The sequence below is a fragment of the Condylura cristata genome, unplaced genomic scaffold, assembly GCF_000260355.1.
Source record: "Condylura cristata isolate star-nosed mole 26May11 unplaced genomic scaffold, ConCri1.0 scaffold00021, whole genome shotgun sequence".
NCBI classification, from domain to species: Eukaryota; Metazoa; Chordata; class Mammalia; order Eulipotyphla; family Talpidae; genus Condylura; species Condylura cristata.
In genome coordinates, this window is record NW_004567122.1 from 15,489,876 (window position 1) to 15,508,641 (window position 18,766).

Below are 18,766 nucleotides of genomic sequence, written 5' to 3' on the forward strand. Positions count from 1 at the left end.
TTTACAGTGCTACTGCTTCTACTTTTGTTAGGACTACACAATAGGAATAGCACTTGCTATGAATATTTGAATATTATATTTATATGTTATAAATTATAGATTATATTTCACATGGAAGGCTTTCAGGAATTTTTGAATAGAATGAAAATTGTGCAAAATCAATTTTCAAAGTCCTAATAGATTTAAATGATTGTTGGCTTACACTCTGTAGTGGCACTTTTTATTGTTTTTCTAATTATGTGAATTTTATTTTTATATAAAATATCTCTGTTACCCTGTGACAAGGAAGACAGGTACTTGAGAAGCCAATTTTAAAGCAATTCTAAAATGTAAATTCCCCTCTCTCTTTTATCTCATATTCTGGTTGATAAAATCAGACATTATAAAATCAGGTGTTATATTTTAAACTTCAAATCCCTTTACTCCATTCAGAATGCTAGAACTCAGTTACAGGAGGAATTTCATAATAATTGCATATTTTTATTACACCAAGGACAACATCCCCATTGAGTGTTCATGCTGAGCACACTCCCTTCGTAATTGAGTTAGACAGAGTATTTTCAAGTTGGGAAAAATATCCTAAATATGGGCTTTTGAGATTCTGAGAAGTTTCACTAGTGAAAGATAATGCAAAGTAGCCTCATTGGCATCATTTTTCATATTTTCTGTAGGTTTGCTTATGACAAGAATAATTTTTTTAATGACTTGCTTTATGGCAATCTTTCCACTTCCTCAGAGCTCTGTAAAAGTACAGAGATAGCACTTTTCTGTTAAGAAACTTTGCTGTTATTTTCAGAGAAAGGCTAAACTCAGCATGGTATTAAAGACCCTTATGCTTTCTATAACTTCTTCATTTGCACCTCCCCCATCTTCACACACACACACACACACACACACACACACACACACACACATCATATAGTCAGCCACTTAGCCACATTGGATTGCTTTCTACTCCTGGAAATGCTTATTTTTCAAACTCCCTTTCTTTATTTTACATCTTACTGTGCCTCAAATGCTGGTCCACTATTTTTTACTTAATCCTTCAAAGTCCTTCTTTTAAAAATATTTTCTATTCCTGAGGCTGTCTCTGGCATCACTTTTCCCTCCCATAGAAGTAATTGTTCATTGATGCTCATATAGAAACCGTAGTTCCTCTCAAACTTGCTCCCCCTTTTACCCTCTAACACTCTCTTCTCTCTCTCTTCCTATCAAAGAAGGGAGCTAATGACAGAAAGAAATGACCCAATTTCACCATCATACAACTAATGCAAGTCAAAATCATATTTACATGCAAACATTCTAATTTCATATTCTATTTGTTGTCAACAGTTTGTAAACATTGCCTTCAATTTTTAATAAGTGGCATTGTCCCTGCAGTTTAAAATACAGTGTTTAAAACATGAAGGAAAGGGATGATTCTCGGAGACTCTTTGTCCCCATCACGAATTATTGGGGAGCAGAACAGGCAGGGTCTCAAGGTGGGAACGGCTTTAGCAAGCGGAGTGAAGCAGATAGTCACACTGCAGTCCTCTGTTTAGGACTCTCTTACAGGACTTAAGGACCATCTGAAAAATTATCTTGAGCAGGAGATAAGTGGATTGATATTGGAAAGACAATGAGTGTGTGTGTGTGTGTGTGTGTGTGTGTGTTTATGAGAGAGAGGCAGAGAGAGAGGTGGGGAGAACCAGTCTCTTAAGCACTGGAAGAAATGAAAAATAAATATAGAGTAAGGATGTGGTAATATGTGAGGGTGAAAAACAGAACCCAGACCTAGAAGCATTTTGACCTCATTAATTAGTTGGTCTCTATCTTAAGAGTCATAAGAAACCACTTAAGTTTTTGATAATTTATATTAAATATTTATATACATACACCCACACTTTGATCTATACATATATATTTCTATATATAGAACTGTAATTGGCATGCAACATTATTTTAAACTTTAAGTATACAGCATGTTTGACATTTGCATGCATATTTATTAAAAGCTCTGCTGACAGTGCAGAGAATAGATTAAGTGGAAGAAAAAAGTGGTTTGTATAGAATCTTGTTCTTGCAACCTTACCTATGATGCTTACAGAATAGTTTTTAATTCAGCTAGTTTGACATCAGCAGGGAATATAATACAGAACCTGAGATTTATTTCATTTAAACTTTTATAGATGCAAAAAGATAGAGATGGAGAGCTGTAAGTGTGTGTTAAAGTTTACAGTTCCGTTATCATGAGTTACGATCTCCTCCTCAACATTACTAACCTAATAGAATCATTTTGAAGTGTATACTCGCAAAACACAAGTAGATGAGTCCTTTATATCTATTAAGCTGCTTCAGCAATTATGATGAGGGATGTTGCCTTTTGAACACTTTACTGGAAGCCTCAGTAGCAGCAGTGTGTTGCCTGTTAAAATAACACATCATATGTAGACACAAATTAGCATCAGTGATGGCACTTCGGCCATTAAAATCTGTGGGTAATGTTGTTACAGGGAAAAGAAAAGCCATAAATACCTCACTTAACTAAAATTGATAGACAAGTAAACATGGGAGTAACATGAAAGTGCCCTCTAACGTGGGCACATTTAACTACCTGCACTAAATTGTATTTTGATAGCACTTTCTTTTCACACATAATTGTTGATGCTTCTGTATTCAAACAGCCTTTGGTCATGTGACATTTCCAAGTGGTTTATAAAAATGCAGAGGATTTCTAACTTCTTTCGAGAGTAACTCAAAAATGCTTACATCTCTGAGGAAATCATTTCTATTACATTTAATTTTCTAGGTCATTGTTCATTTGGGGGCAGTATTTGATTCCTCTCCCCTAGTTGTAACCTCCGTGGCTCTCCCTCTACCTAAGCACCCGCGGTGCATCACCACAGCCCTCAGTGCTCTTCCCTCCCTGTTTGACCCTTTGCCCTTCCCCTCTCCTGCTATATGCTTTCAGAAAATCATTTAAATGAAACCAGCAACCAGCTTTTTGTTACAGGTTAAACATCGTGGTTTCATAAATCGTAGAGTTAAAACTGTTGGATCATTTAGTACTTCAAATAACATAAACTGTTGAAACTGTTCAAAGCTCCCAGGGTCCATTAACACCTTTGGACAATCCATATCTAGAGTTGATATGGCATTTAGACTTGGGTTATCTGTATGCTCTCCAGACTACGGCTATAAAATAAGTAGATCCACAAAGAAATGAGCCTACTCAAACATGTGTACCTATCTGCGTCCTCTTTCAGATCACTGACTTAGTACTTATTTTTTATTTTTTTTAATTAAATTTACATTAGTTTCTCATTTAGTATTGATTGCAGGCAATCTTGTCAGTCAGTATCAATATGTGTTTCTCTATGGTTATCACCAAAGTCTGATTTTGTGGTATCACAAATTAGAACTTTTGGAGAACTGTCTTTAAAGTGAAACCAATATATAAATTCCAGTTTCTCTCCCCTGAACCTGGCCTCTCCCTGCCTTTGCAGCGTGGCCTTGTTCACATTCCCTCTCCTGCGTTGTTCAGTACCCACACTTAGACTTCTTAGGTCCTTACTAATAATATGCTAATATTCTAAACTTCCAACCATGGCCTTTGACATATCTTTATGTAGGTAAAGAAATGTATTTTTCACTTTTCCCTGACACTGAGAAAAATCAATAACCAGCACCTCAATATTGAACATAGGATGAGACTATTATTGTTTATACTCATAAAGCAATAAATCCAAATTATTTAAGATTCAAATGTATTCTTTTCTTAAACATCATGTCACCCATATAATTTCAGTTCTTCCCCATATCAGTAATGTATGACAGCTTCTCAGTTGAATGCCATATCATTATTGTGTATGGGGGAGGGGGGTCTTCTGAGTTTCTCTTTTATTGTAAAATAATTGCTTTTTAGTGTAATGACATAAGTGTCATTTTTAAATACTTTTAGTTATTATTCTTCTGGTTTGTTATAAGTCTTTAATATACTTTGTTCTTCCTTTCTTGAATTCATTTTTCACTATGCTGCATGATATCTTTAATTTTAAAGAATTGATGCAAGGAATTAACTGTTGTCCTTAATGTGTAAAGAAAATATCCATTTTTTTTTCCTTACAACTGTTGGTTTATTTAGCCAGTTGCAGAATTGAGGATGAAAGCATTTTACCCCAGAACTTTCAATGTTACTGATAAAATGTCATATATCATCAGCTTTCCTTGAACAAACTGTAATGATTATTTGATTTCCATTTCTTTCTGAGTGTCCTTTATGTGTTGGGTGTACTTTGGCTTTATTTTGTTATCTTCTGATTAGCACTCATCTCTTTTCACAGGAGGTTTCAAATATATAGTCAACTATGAAAATTTTTCTTCTGCTATTGCTTTCATTTTTGTCATTCTACCTTTTCTTTTCTTTTTCTGGAATACCCCAGTCAGTCATTAAAGCTCAGTATTGATTTTATTGTTTTAACATTTTTTCTTGTATGTTACATTTTAAAATAAACGTCACTTTGGTTGGGAATATTTATTCAGTTATATCTTTCATCTTTTCAAGATTTTTACATTCTGAATATTTATTTTTATCTGCTTTTTAATTTTCTTTTTCTTTTAAAGATTGTATGCATGCAAAACTGGAGCACAGGTCAGAGGTGCAGGGACGGTGAGAAGATTCACCAGAGACAGAGTGGGGAGCAGAATTTAAGCAGGTCAATGAAATACTGCCGAGGGAGCAGTGGGTGAGAAAGGAGAGGTCTCCGCCATGCCATGGGGGTCACCTCCGGTGCTGGTGATGAACATGCCCTGAAGTGGCTGTACCCTAACCCGTTGCACCACCAGGGAGGTCCTGTTCTTTAAAAAGTATAATGGTGTCTTCTTATCTTGTAATATATTTTCAATACTCTATAACTATGTTAATTAGTATAATGTTTCTGTAGTTCACTAATAATGGCATCTGTATGTTTATTCTCATTCTGCTCACTCATGTTAATCCTTATATTCTATATGTTATTTATTTTGAAATATGTCCTGATTCCTTGTACTATATGTATATTACAGTCTTTTCCTATGTGGGTAAGGGAGTAAGGGCTACAGATTCTGAATGTGTCAGATAAACATATAGTACTTCAGGATATCTCTTTTTCAGGATATCTCTTTTTTACCATTTTCTCAATGGAAAAATAATGGAGAAAAGCATTTTTCTGAGTTTCTACCAACCACAATCTGACAAGCCTTCTTGTTATTCAGAGATGTTGTTTATTTATTTATTTATTTATTTTTTACAGAATATCATGTTTTTCTTCAGGAGTGAGCTACCAGCATAATACCAAACTTAAAGACTGTGGAGCAATTTGGACACTTTTTTTTTTAGGGAATATAATCTTTTAGCCATTTCCCACCTTAATCTTTGTTCGTTTAGAGTCTCTCTGCATTTATCTGCATATTTGCTCTGTGTGGTTACTGTGTTTTCTACCAAGCTACACAGATGAGGATATGTGCGTTCAGAATCTGAGGGGACACAAAAGTAAATGATTCCAATATATTAAGGTGATTGTACTAATAAAAGGATAGAATTTCCTGGAAGAATAGCATAGGGATGCCCAAGTTTTTTACATTAGATAAATCTGATTATCTTGTATTTTACTCTAATGACAAATCTTTAGTGTCTTTATTTTAGTCTTGTAGTTTAATATTTGCTGAAATAATCAAAACTGAGTTGTATACTTCCTTACATAACTTATATCTCCCAAATCTTTCTTTTATAAAAATGTTTAGCAACAGCGACCCAGATATGAAAACTCGAAGCTCAGTGATTACTACACAGTGATGACTATTCTTAAGTATCCCACAGTCTAACCTGTTTTCTTATATATGCAGTTAAGAAAGACCTTCTGGTTGGCCCTGCCATCATTCTTTCTTTAATTTTCTGTTTCATTTACCTTATCAAATGCTCACATGGGTAGCCACAATTACTTGGACTGTGAACTCAATTTCAAGTTTGAGATATAAACTTCTCCATTGCACTTGATGTTTAACTTTGGATATACTTAAGCTTAAGATGGATGTCATACTGTCTTTTTACCTCCAAATATCTGTGAGAAGTCTGTGCCCCCAGTTCTATTATTTTCATTTTGTTTCCCTTTAATTCCATCATGCCTGTGGTAACCATTCCGCTAGTTGCAACCTGATCCTTTGAAATAGTTTCAGCTAAACAGAGAAGTGTAATTAGAAGGATACAGTGGGTTCCTTGTCTGGTTAATTTATTCATGTCTCACTTGGCTGCAATAACATCTAACTAGCCAAATAAATAAACTACAGTCCCTTCAATATGTTTTCCACATGGCGGCTGGAAAAATTACTTTTTCTTGCCTTTCACCTTTCACTAGTTCTAAGTATTTATTTTCAAGTAATGAAATAGGTTCATGCATGACATAAAATAAATTGGCGCAAAAAATATGACTCAGACTTAACAACTGTTAACATTTTATCATAATTCCCTTATATCAAATTTGAAAAGAACTAAAATTTTTCAACTATATAGTTGATGTCTCCTTTCTCTTCTTCCTGGCCCAAAATTAGTATAATTAATTTCTTACTGTAAAAGCAGAAATGGGCCCTCTCTGGTGGCGCAGCAGGTTAAAGCACAGCACTAAGAAGCTTAAGCCACTTCCGCGTAAGTTGGATCCCCGCCTGCCCCGGAGGAGATCCACATGTGGCTGGCAGACCTCTCCTGACCCGCCCGCTGCTCCCCTCAGCAGTGTACTTCGTCGATCTGCCTGTTCTGCTCCCCACTCTGACTCTGGTGTGTCCTCTCACCCTTCGCATCTCTGGCCTGTACCCCAGTTCTGTATGAATAAATAAATAAATCTTAAAAAAAAAAAGCAGAAATGTCAGTATTTCTCTATATAAACAAAGCATGCACATAGAATATGTTTTTGTAACTCTTTTACATTCAACATCAAGTTGCTGATACTTATTATATGTATGGGAGGGAGCCAAAACACAATAACTCTAGCTACTTCATTGAAATTTTTTTTTAAGTTTTATTTATTTATGTTACAGATCTGGGGTGAGGCCAGAGGTATGGTGGGTGAAAGGACTCACTAGAAACATAGTGGGGAGCAGAACAGGCAAATGTACTGAAATATACTGCTGAGGGGAGCAGCGGTCAGGTCAGGGGAGGTCTGCCTCACCATGTGGGTCAGTTCCCTGGCTGGGGATAGAACTTGTGCTGCAGTGGCCCCTGAGAGCTTCGTAGTATGGTGCTTTGACCCATTGAGCCACCAGGGAGAGCCCAAAATACTTTTTATTATTTAAATAATCACTTACTAATATATACTGAGGTAGTTTCTAGTATTTCGCTCTCACAAAATAGACGTTAAAACCTACAAGAAATATCCTGTGCTTTTTCAACCCTGTGCACATGAGTTCAAGTTTCTATAGGACCTGTACCATAGGTGCTACTTTAATCCAATCTATAGGTTATCATGAAAAAGCATCCTAATTGACCTGTTAACTTCTCCCTGGCTGCATGGGAAGTTTCCATTTTTCCCATATCATCATCAAACAATTGAAAATTTTAGATTGTTTAATTTTTACCAAACTATTAAGTATAAGTCATGATTTCATTTTTCTTCAACTTGCTGTACCTTGATTATTAGTGAAAATGAGGAGTTGTTTTTTTTTTTTTAAAGTTTGGTTTTTGTCTTCCATGAATCATTCCTTTATGCTCCTCACTCATTTTCTCATGTGTGCATGTGTGTACAAGTAGTCTCAATTTTGTTTCATTCCTTTATTCACCTAGATTAGTTTGATACAGTACTGTTTTGATTAATTTTATTAAGATTAATGTTAAATAGCTTGCTTGCTATTTCTTACTTCAACCACTTTATATTCAGTATTTCTGGGTATTTTTTATTGCAATCATGTTTTGAATAAATTATTTTAATATATTTGGAAGTTATTTTTCTACTATCTGATGCAGTTGTTTCCTATTACTGTGCTTTTTTGTTCATTCATTTGTCCTGCTTGCTGTTTTTTCTTGTTTAATAGCAAAAATAAGAAAGTTTCCTATATTCAGTTTTAATTTTAATATTATTTGAAAGTTATGCATTTATATCTATTATTTCAGTGCTTGCCATAAAATTTACATGTGCATTTTTTACTTAATAAAACCTTATGTTAACCAGTACCAAATAGGTACTAACATTTTTATAAAACAGAATAGTACAGTAATCTAAAAATGCTTTAGCTTACTACTCTTCAATCAGACTTGTATTTCTCTAGTATTTAATTTGCACTTTGCCTACCTTCTCTCTCAAATTAGTTATTAGTACTGTGTTGTTGTTGATTTTTTGGTACACATTACTGATTTGATTTACTTACTCAGTAATTTATGTATTCACCTTTTCTTTTTTTTTTTAAGATTTTTTTTTTTTTATGCATACAGAACTGGGGAACAGGCCAGAGATGCAGATTCACCAGAGACAGAGTGGGGAGCAGAACAGGTTGACTGACAAAGTACACTGCTGAGGGGAGCAGCAGGCAGGTCAGGAGAGGTCTGCAGTACCATGTGGGTCAGGATTGAACTCACACTGAAGTGGTTTTAGCTTCATAGTGCTGGGCCTTTCTGTGCCACCAGGGAGGGTCCACATTCACCGATTCTTGCTTTCCAATCCTTCCTGCAGATTTTTAAAAACATTTTTGTTAATTGTCACTTAACAGTGCTTTCAGCATTGAGCTATAAAGAGTCAGTTTTTGTTTTTGTTTTTTAAGATTTATTTATTTGTGCATACAGAACTGGGGTACAGGCCAGAGATTCAGGGGTGGCAAAAGACTTCACCAGAGACAGAGTGGGGAGCAGAACAGGCAGATCGACGAAGTACACTGCTGATGAGCAGCGGGCGGATCAGGAGAGGTCTGCCACACCCTGTGGTCTCCGGGGCAGGCGGGAATTGAACTCATGCAGAAGTGGTTTCAGCTTCTTAGTGCAGTGCTTTAACCCACTGCGCCACCAGGGAGGGCCAAGAGTCAGTTTTTCTGTACAGCTCTAGGAGCTCTGGAAGAGAAATACAAGCTTAGATAAGAGGAGGATAAGAGGACCTGATCAAAAAAGTCAGTGCTGAAGTGCACTTAAGCAGTAAAAGAGGAGTAACTGTGGAATTCCACTCAGGAAAGAGCCTGTAAAAGTCCTTTGGTAGAAGAGAGCATCTGATCCTCTTGGCTGAAGGGACTGCAGATGAGGGAAGACTTAGGTAGACTTATGTACCTATCATGTTTATTTCACTCTCACCTTAGAGAAGAATTAAACTACATTATATTTCCAATTTCTTTCAATCTGACATATCACTACATTTATTTTCAAATGAGTATTGCTTGTATGAAACTGTCATTTTTATTTTAATGACTTCGCATATATTGATAGTCCTTTTTCATTGTTGGAAAATGTTGATTATTGCTTGTCAGTGTCCTATATTTGTACTATGGTATGTCTGTGTATGAGTTTGTTTCTATTTTCCTGTTTGAAATTGTGGTTTCTTTAACTAGATGTCACTTGAGTTCTGAAAAATTTGAATTCCTCATCTCTTTGAATATTGCTTCTCACATTTCCAGAATCCTTTTTAAAAATAAGTGATGCTTGATCAGCATAACTCCGGCTCTTACAGCCTCACAGCTACCTAAGTCTCTCCCTTTATCTGCTTCAGGCAAGAGGATCAGATGCTCTCTTCTACCAAAGGACTGTTACAGGCTCTTTCCTGAGTGGACTTCCACAGTTACTCCTCTTTTACCACTTAAGTGCACCTCAGCGCTGACTTTTTTGGTCAGGCCCACTTATCCTCCTCTTATCCAGGCTTGTATTTCTCTTCCAGAGCTCCTGGAGCTGTTAAGTGGTTACAGTTTTCTGTTTGAGTATCTAATTTATGTCCTTCTACTAGATTCCTTGATCCATGAGGGCATTACTTAGTTCGTTTTCCTTTTTGTTCTGTTGTCATTTTGTAGGCACTCGGGAACAGCAATACAGTTAAACCAGGCAGAAAACAAACCATCGAGGAACACAGGCACTACTTACTCATCTCTGAGTGTTAGTCACTTCCCTCACAGTATACCCCATCTTGTTCTCTTTTGCTGCAGATATTTAATTTGATAAAAGGCTTAGGGTAGAAAACCTCTCCTGGTTTAAGAGCACATAGTACTCCAGAGCCAAGAGGGTTCCTATATGTGTTACATCCTTTGTACCCTCTTATGTGAATTGCTACAATGTCGGTCTAGAGCTGGCGATTGTGCCCCTAGTTCCGTGGATGATTTATGGATAAATTTCCCCACCACCATCACCATTTTATTCCAGAATAAATGAACAAACATCAATTTAAAAAGTAATGCCTCAAAAAATCAAATTGGAAACAAAATGGTGTTGCTCACACCTGAACCCAAGGAAATATCCTCTCCCCCCCCCCCGCCCCTTGCATTTATTTGACAAGTATTTGCTGAGGCCCTATTTGTTCTCAGTCATGAGATTACCTGGCTGCAGTACTCAAAACAAAGCCCCTGAGATTACAATCTAGAATGGAACATTATTGGAGTGATCACAGTTCCACTGAACATGCAATTATGTGAATGCTATGAACGGGGAAGAAAAGGTTCCTTGCGATTGCTCAACAAACTTAACTGTAGGGGGAATTGCAAAAGTATGGGGAAGGTTTACTTCATTGAGAGACTCCTGAGCTATTAAGATGAATACAAGTTAATTAAGGGAAAGGAAGGGGTTAGAACATTTCAAGAAGAAAAATTAAGAGTGTGCAAATGTCCTGTGGCAGAAGATAGACTGAAAATTATGATGGTCTTAAAGAAGACCTGACAGATTTGAAAACAGAAAGCTTTATTAGAGTTGAGGATGGAAAGGTATTTAGGAGTATGAAATAGTGCTAGAATCAGTTGTTTTATTTTCACATAGTTGTGAGCCATTCTTAACCATTATTAGGAGGAGGGAAGGAAAATATATAAATTTTCAGCCTACCAAATTATATTAAAAATGAAGATTTCTTCATTAAGATTCCTAGTCATTCTTAATTAATTTACCATTTTTTGCTATTGTTTGAGCTCTTCAGTTTGTATAGTCTGTTTATATGCTGGAAACATTGTTTAATGATATACTCCTACACATTTCTTCTCATACTAAATACTGTTGCATTTAGTAACTTAAAATCAATGATGTTGGAATTTATACCATGTATGTTACACACTTCACATGTGCTGACTCCCTTGCACGCCTGTGAGCTAATTGATAAAACATTTACCAACATACCGCTGAGGCTTTGGAGACTGTTAAGAGCTGATTTTTATCACAGGAGAAATGAACAGATATTAAAAGGTTTTAAGCAAGAAATCAACAAGGATATGTTTCTATTTTTTTGTTGTTCTTTCCCTTTTCATCTTCACCTTAGAATCTTACCTCATTTACTAGTTTTTACAAGTAGTTTACTCTGTTAAATTATTTGCTGTATAAGCTAATGTCTATTATTTGTCTGCTATTATGACTTGCTTTACTATACAGTTCCCTCAAATTCTTTCTTTTTTGCCATAAATGGCAGCATATCTAATCGCTGAATAACATGGCATGGTATGAACATATATATATTTGAGACTGTCCTCTGCCAGCGATCACATATGTTGTTTCCATGTTATGACTTTTATAAATAGAACTGCATTAATCATTGTACAGCATGTAACTTTTCATATTTCTGGTTTCAAATTTTTTGGATAGATGCCCAAGGGAAAGTTTCCTTGGGTGATTTGGTATTTTCATTTTCAGTGTTTTAAGGTAAATCCAGATTACTTTCCATAATGACTGTATCAATTACATTCCTGGGAACAATGCAACAGAGTTTTGTTTTCTTCACATTCTTTCCAGCCCTTGTTGTTGGGGGTCTTTTCAACATACTCAGGTCTCATGGGTGCGAGATAACAGCTCCTTGTGGTTTCATCCTGCATCTTCTCATTGGGAGTGACAACATATTTCCATCTGCTGCACATTTATTGATTGTGTTGTTTGTTTTTTGTTGTTGAAAGCACATTTGTATTTGTAAAAGATCATGGAGACTACAGAGATGAGAGGGAGAAGCAAGGTGATTCTGGGATATCCATATGATAAGTAAAAGTGGTTCATATGAGTACCAAAGAAATGAAAATGGAAAATTAATGGATTTAAGATACATACGGCTTTAGCATAAACCAGCCAGTTAAGATCCTCATAAGGAAGAAGTAGAATCTCTATATCCTCTCCGACTGTGGATGATTATGATAGTTTTATTCTGTGCCCAATCCGGCCACCATATGTCTAAATGCCAACTTCATAGTTGAACACACTTATTTATGCATGAGTAAAAGAAGAGGGAAAATTCTATTCAAGAAAATATGTAAAATGAAAGGACACCCTCCATACAGAATCAATTAAGTTATTTATAAAGTGTCCATGACTTTTCCATCTTTGTAGGTATCTAACAGTACACATATGGCAGTCATGAGATGGCCAAACCTCTGACTGCAGGGGCTGCTGATGGCGGAGCACTCCTGCTGAGAGCTGAGATCTTGCATTTGAACACAGATCATGCTGTCCACAACCACCTCAGACAATGACTAAACAGGACAGAGGAAAAGCTGTGTGGGAAGGCGCCAGATTCCTATGATGGGCACCTTTTACTGCATGACTCCCTAGTGGCCTTGGCAAATTTTCTTATAAAGTGCATTGCTTAATATGCTTCCACCAGGGCCTCCCTGGTGGTGCAGGGGTCAAGCTATCACCAGCCACAGGGGGATAAGTTAGACCAGTGGCCAAGGAGCTGACTCACATGGTGCAGCAGACCTCTCCTGTCTCTCTCGCTGTTCCCTTCAGTAGTGTATTTCAATTGATCTCCCTGCTCTGCTCCCCAGTCTGTCTCTGGTGAATACTCTCACCCCCCCAACTCTGACTATACCCCAGCTTATTTATGTATGTATAAATAAAAATAAATCTTAAAAAAAGATATTTTCACCTAATTTTCCTATCTTTACAGCCACTCTGCTTCACTTGGTGTGGGACCTACATCATGGCTTGATGAATCTGTCAGCCTTAGTAAATTCCATGTCTCTGCCTTGGTCTGTGGCCATCCTTGAGTGACGGTGAATTGGGCTCCTTTTCCAAAGTGTTAGGTGCCATCTATAATGTATATCTCTGGGCTCAAGAGTTTTTCCACTCTCTTCCGCATAGTCAGATAATTGTATTTTCTATCCTTTCCTAGAAGCAACAGATCACTATGCCTTAAATGTTCGAGACTTTTGTGCCGTTCTCCTCAGGCTTAAGGCTTCTCTGTTGTAGGGCAGGAGAGCCTGGTAAATGGATAGGATTTTTTGTCTCTGTGCCCTGAAGGAATCTGTCTAGTCTCTGTCCTGCCCTTGGTGCCTCACTGAGAGGCTTACTGAAAGGAGGTTTAGTGAGCTTAGACTATGCTGTCTGTGCTGTGAGGGATTCTTAACTGTCTTGGTAACACACACCCCACCCCAACCCTTAACTACTCATTAAAGTTTCAGCTCTTACTGCTTTCGGTGGATGCTGCGTCTTTTCCCTGTGATTCACTACCAAAGGTCAGATCATCTATAATCGATGTGTCCTCTCAATCCTGGAGGGTGTGAAGCTCTTTGCAGTTCAACTCATTTGATTCACTCATAATTTCAGTTCTCTGATGGTCTTAAGAATGGTTATAGTTTGGCAGATGATCTGACTACACATTTTTACCCTGAGATTTTATTTTCCTATAGCTTTCTACATGCCAAGCAGAAGGAAGGCACACCCCAGCCTGGTTTTTAAAAATCAGTATTTTTATCTTTGGTGAGTGTAGCAGAGTCAGAAATAGAATGTGTACATAAATAGTATGATATATTCAAGGCATGTGAAATGATTGTATTATCAAACAGTTGACACTGTGTTATGGTAACTACTCTATAAACTTTTTGAATGAAAACATTGAGCGTCAGTGGAACGCGAGGCTCTGAATCAGGCAAGGCTGCCGTCGCAGAGGACAGCTAGACAGGGAGACTTTGTTTCACCGCTAGTTTGTTTTGGTTCATTCTTCAACACAGTGACCTTGTCCTTTTCACCAGGTGGTTGACCAGATTGATACCCTGACCTCTGACCTACAGCTGGAGGATGAGATGACTGACAGCTCCAAGACTGACACCCTGAACAGTAGCTCCAGTGGCACCACAGCATCCAGCATAGAGAAGATCAAAGAGCAGGCCAACACCCCTCTCATCAAACCCCCCGCACACCCTTCCGCTATCCTCACCGTCCTGAGAAAGCCAAATCCTCCTCCACCGCCCCCACGGTTGACACCTGTGAAGTGTGAAGAACCCCAAAGGGTTGTGCCACCGGTCCATCCCGTGAAGACCAATGGCACCCTTGTGCGGAACGGAGCCTTACCTGGAGCACCCAGCAAAATCCCCAATGGAGACATCTGCTGCCTACCCAGTAGTACCTTGGGCAAGGCTCCTGCGCAGCCTGTGATGCACAGACCAGAGAAAGACAGGTGTCCCCAGGCGGGGCCCAGGGAACGAGTCCGGTTTAATGAGAAGGTGCAGTACCATGGCTACTGCCCCGACTGTGACAGCCGCTATCACGCGAAAGGCAGGGAGGAGCACCTGCACTGCGAGCCCGGCCCCCCTCCCCCTCCTGGAAAGCTTCCTCACCGAGGCCCGCCCCTCCCGCCTCCCCCCCATCTCCCTCCTTTTCCGCTAGAAAATGGGGGACTGGGAATAAGCCACAGTAACAGCTTCCCGCCTCTCAGACCTGCAACTGTGCCTCCTCCTACTGCACCCAAACCACAGAAGACGATCTTGAGGAAATCTACCACTACAACAGTGTGATGTATGCCATTTTTAAAAACTTCTTTTTTAATTTCTATATTATAAACATAAAATAATAAGTAATGAGCACTTTCTACTCAAGCAATAAAAAGCCCAAATATATTAATCCTGCATTCAGCAAAGTGGCATAAAAATCACCTGGTAAGTATGCCATATGTTTTTATCTGGGTTTACATGATTTAAAGGTTGTACATCAGAACCCATAGAATAATGGAAAAGCTGAAAATACCTTTGTTTTTTTTTGCAATTGACCTATGGCAACAGGGACATGTCAGTTTCAAATATTTTGATTCGCTGTCAGAAATGGGGTTAGATTACTTTATTCATAGCTAATGCATCTATGCATTAATAATAAGCCATTAGTTTTAATCGAAAGCTTTTTTAAAAGGAGTCTTATACTGAATGATGGCTCTTTTTCTGAAGGTGTTTTTCACTAGTTCTGCAATATTAAATGCTATAGTTAACACCAGAAAGTTATTTTCCATAATATGCAGTTATGATTATATGTTTAGCTGTGTGTGTAATGAGATATTTTGGTCTATGGAAATATGTCAGTATGTTAGCCCCAAACTCTGCTTTTCATTTGGTGGGGGCAGAGCACATGGCACCTCCCATTTTTATTTACTACACACTGTAGTAAATAATGACAAACCAAATGTTCTGGATTACGAGGAACACAGCGGCACTTAACCCCATGTTAATACCCATGAAAATGGGTAGCAACCCCGACAGCTGGAGGACCATCACAATGAGTATATATCAGAAGTTTATAAATTCAGTATAACCAACAGAACTTTGCACACTCTCCTATTCCAGACCTCTATTTGGTCCACTGAACGCCTACTTCATAACCAACCACTTTAGACCTTCCCCGTGCGCATCAGATGCCTGTTTTGCCTCTTGCACCCAAAAGTTCTCTGCTCCCTGAGGGAAGCCCCACTTAAAAGAAAATCAGAAGGAAAGATACAGATGCTTCTGTCACAGGGTGGTTTAGCTTTAACCTTAAGTTGATTCCACACAGAGTTGACATATTCCAGAAACAGTTCTTTGTTATTTTGTAGAGTGAAAAGATGTCCTTCCTAACTGTGGTTGAAGCTCTCTCTCTTTAGTCTTATTTGCCATATTCGGTCATCTAGCCACCATGGGTCAAGTTTACTTCTCAGCTATCATGACTTGGACTAACCAGTTTTGTCCTGGTCACATACTTGTCTAAAGATAATTGGCCCATAAAGTGGCAAGAGTGGAGGGAGTCATCTTGATGAAGACTTCTTTATTGTCTAATTTAACAAAGAGTACTATACTTAAAAAAAAAAAAGTTGACTTTTACTCTGCAAACTTTATTTTTAGCTCTATAGGTGGTGTTGTCTTCTTGATGTTTCTTTACTGCCTTTCTTGGGCTTTAGCATATTAATTTGGAATACTGTTCTTTAAGCTAACTTCCTATTAAAAGATGATAATGCATCTTAGGCAGGATGAGAAATGAGTTAGGCTTTGTTTTTAAAAGTACCAATAAATAAAAAAAAGGCGATGTCGTTAAAAATTTAGTCAGCATGACTTTTGTTCTGTGTGTGTGGGAGCTGAAGATAATGAAGAAAAGAAAATTATAAAACATAAGATCAATAATCAAGAAAACCATAATCTAAAATTTATTAACTGTATGATCTGTATTATGTGTTAATAAATGTGGGCCAGTTAAATAATTGACTGATTGAATAACAGAATTCTTAATGCCACTTTTTAAACTCAGCATAAATAAAGCCAGGGTTTCATTGTCTTTCTAGAGTTAAATAGTGCTGTGTTCCTGTAGTGTTAGATAGTGTGATACTATAAACAGTCATAGAAGACATCAGTTTTCTCCCGTCAGCCCACCTTCTTTACACAGGCAGTTTCTGTGACTTTATAATTACTTTATAGCTTAAGTCTCTGTATCTAATCAATGATTGGCAAAATTCTAAATCTCAAGATAAAGCTTTGTGACACCCAGGAATCATCCACATAAGTTGAATACTTTAAACTGCTTGGATAAAGGCACATAGTAAGGCACAACTTAGAAGGTTCAAGTTCATTTCTCCCTCAAAGTATAAACAGAACAGTCCACAAAAGACCATCTTTTTGTATTTTCTCAGTAACGTACTAAAACGACATCTGTTTTTATCCAACATGTTTATAAGTAGAGGTGTGGAAAGTGAGTTAAAGTCTAACCATTATTGACCTTCCTCTCTCACTGCAATTTATTTATTATATAATCAACAGTGAATGTTAGATTATAGGAATGTTGGGACTATTTATTTTGTGTGTTTTTTTTTCTCCATATGTTACTTCATTTTTTTTTCATTAATGTATAGAATACAGTGAGCAAATAAGGTGGGTTTTTTTTAACTGATATTTTTTGCAACTTTCACTGCAACTTAGATCTTTAAATACAAAGTTATGAAACATGGGAAGCAATTAACATAGTATGCCACAATATTTGACTGAAACCTTATGATTAAAGTGGCATAACTGGCAGTACAGTTTTGTAATCAGCTAGCATTGCTTTCAGAATTTTAAGTTTTGAGATGCAGGTTCTGTACTTCCTCCATTCTGAACATCTTCCTCTTCCTCCATATCTCAAAGCACAAGTGCATGGGCATGTCCTTTTCTCACAGTATGTAGATAACCACTTTATTCACACATCTAGCCTACACAGAGTTAGTTTCTACATTCCTTTGAGGCCCTGTTTCTATAAAATATACAAGTAACACTTCCAACACCAGTATCCATTCATAGGTCAAGGTAGAACGTGTGGATCACAAAAATGCAGTGCCCAATAATTACTCGGAATAGGAAAAGTATTTATTAGTTTAAACAATAAACTAATGTGATGGGAAGTTATTATCTGTAATGATGAATGGCTGTAAAGAAAAATCAAAATTAACCACAGTTTCTTCCATTTCCTAGCAGTTAGAACAGTAAAAAGGAAACAAAAACTGATCTCTTTTAGGGCATATGCAAGTTAAATATAAAATTGCATTCTCAAAATTACAGGGCAGACAAAGAGGGAGATTTCCCACTTTTCCTATTTTGTATTATATTCAGATCGTCCTTCATTAGTTTAATAATATTCTAGGAAAAATGAGTCTGCTATTAACTGAATTGATTTAATTAACCTAAAAATATCTTGCATTTGAATTATGCCTGCATCTAATTATTTATTGAAGTAAGGAATAAGGCATTGCATTACATGGCTTTCTTTGGACAGATCTGTAGTTGTGCTTTGCATGGCCGAAGGCAGCAGCTATATTCAGACTTAAGAACCATGTCAGAGCAGGTTCTAATTATAGTTCATTCTGGAAGCTCCATGAAGAAAAGCCTGAGTAGTTCCACATGGAAATGTACTGGGAACACTAACAAGTCAGGAGTCACCACTTCAATTTTTTTTTTCTTTTCTAACAGAATATACTTGACAGCATAACATGCAGTCTTGAGTTGCTCCTCATTCTGTTTATTCCTCAGAGTTATATCGGTAATATATTTTGCTATCATGAACACTCAAATTGGTAGCAAAAGAAAAAAAAATGCATGCTGGGTCTCCTTTGTGGCCTAGGGATTACATATCATTGCTATCACAGAATAACAGTGTTATCACAGATAAAGCCTGAATTCAATCCCCAGCTAGGGAGCTGACCCACATGGCACAGCAGACCTCTCCTGTCTCACCCTCTGCTCCCCTCAGCAGTGTGTTTCACTCAGTCTGTCTGTTCTGCTTTCCACTCCACATTCCTCCCCACATTCCTCTCACCCCCCTATACCTATACTTCCTAGTTCTATATAATAGATACACACACACATATATCTATAGATTTATATATAGATTTATTTATTTATGCATACAGAACTGGAGTAT

At 37.3% G+C, this 18,766-nt stretch overlaps 1 protein-coding gene across 2 annotated transcripts in view; it reads left to right on the forward strand.

Annotated features, from left to right (window-relative positions):
* PRR16 (proline rich 16) overlaps window positions 1-14,880 on the forward strand; it is a 451,224-nt gene extending 436,344 nt beyond the window's left edge. For both annotated transcript variants that reach the window (XM_012727821.1, XM_004686654.2), the window contains one exon: window positions 14,119-14,880. In XM_012727821.1, coding sequence (XP_012583275.1) covers window positions 14,119-14,880 — 762 coding nt within the window. The remainder of the gene's footprint in view (window positions 1-14,118) is intronic.
* The last annotated feature ends 3,886 nt before the right edge of the window (window positions 14,881-18,766 follow it).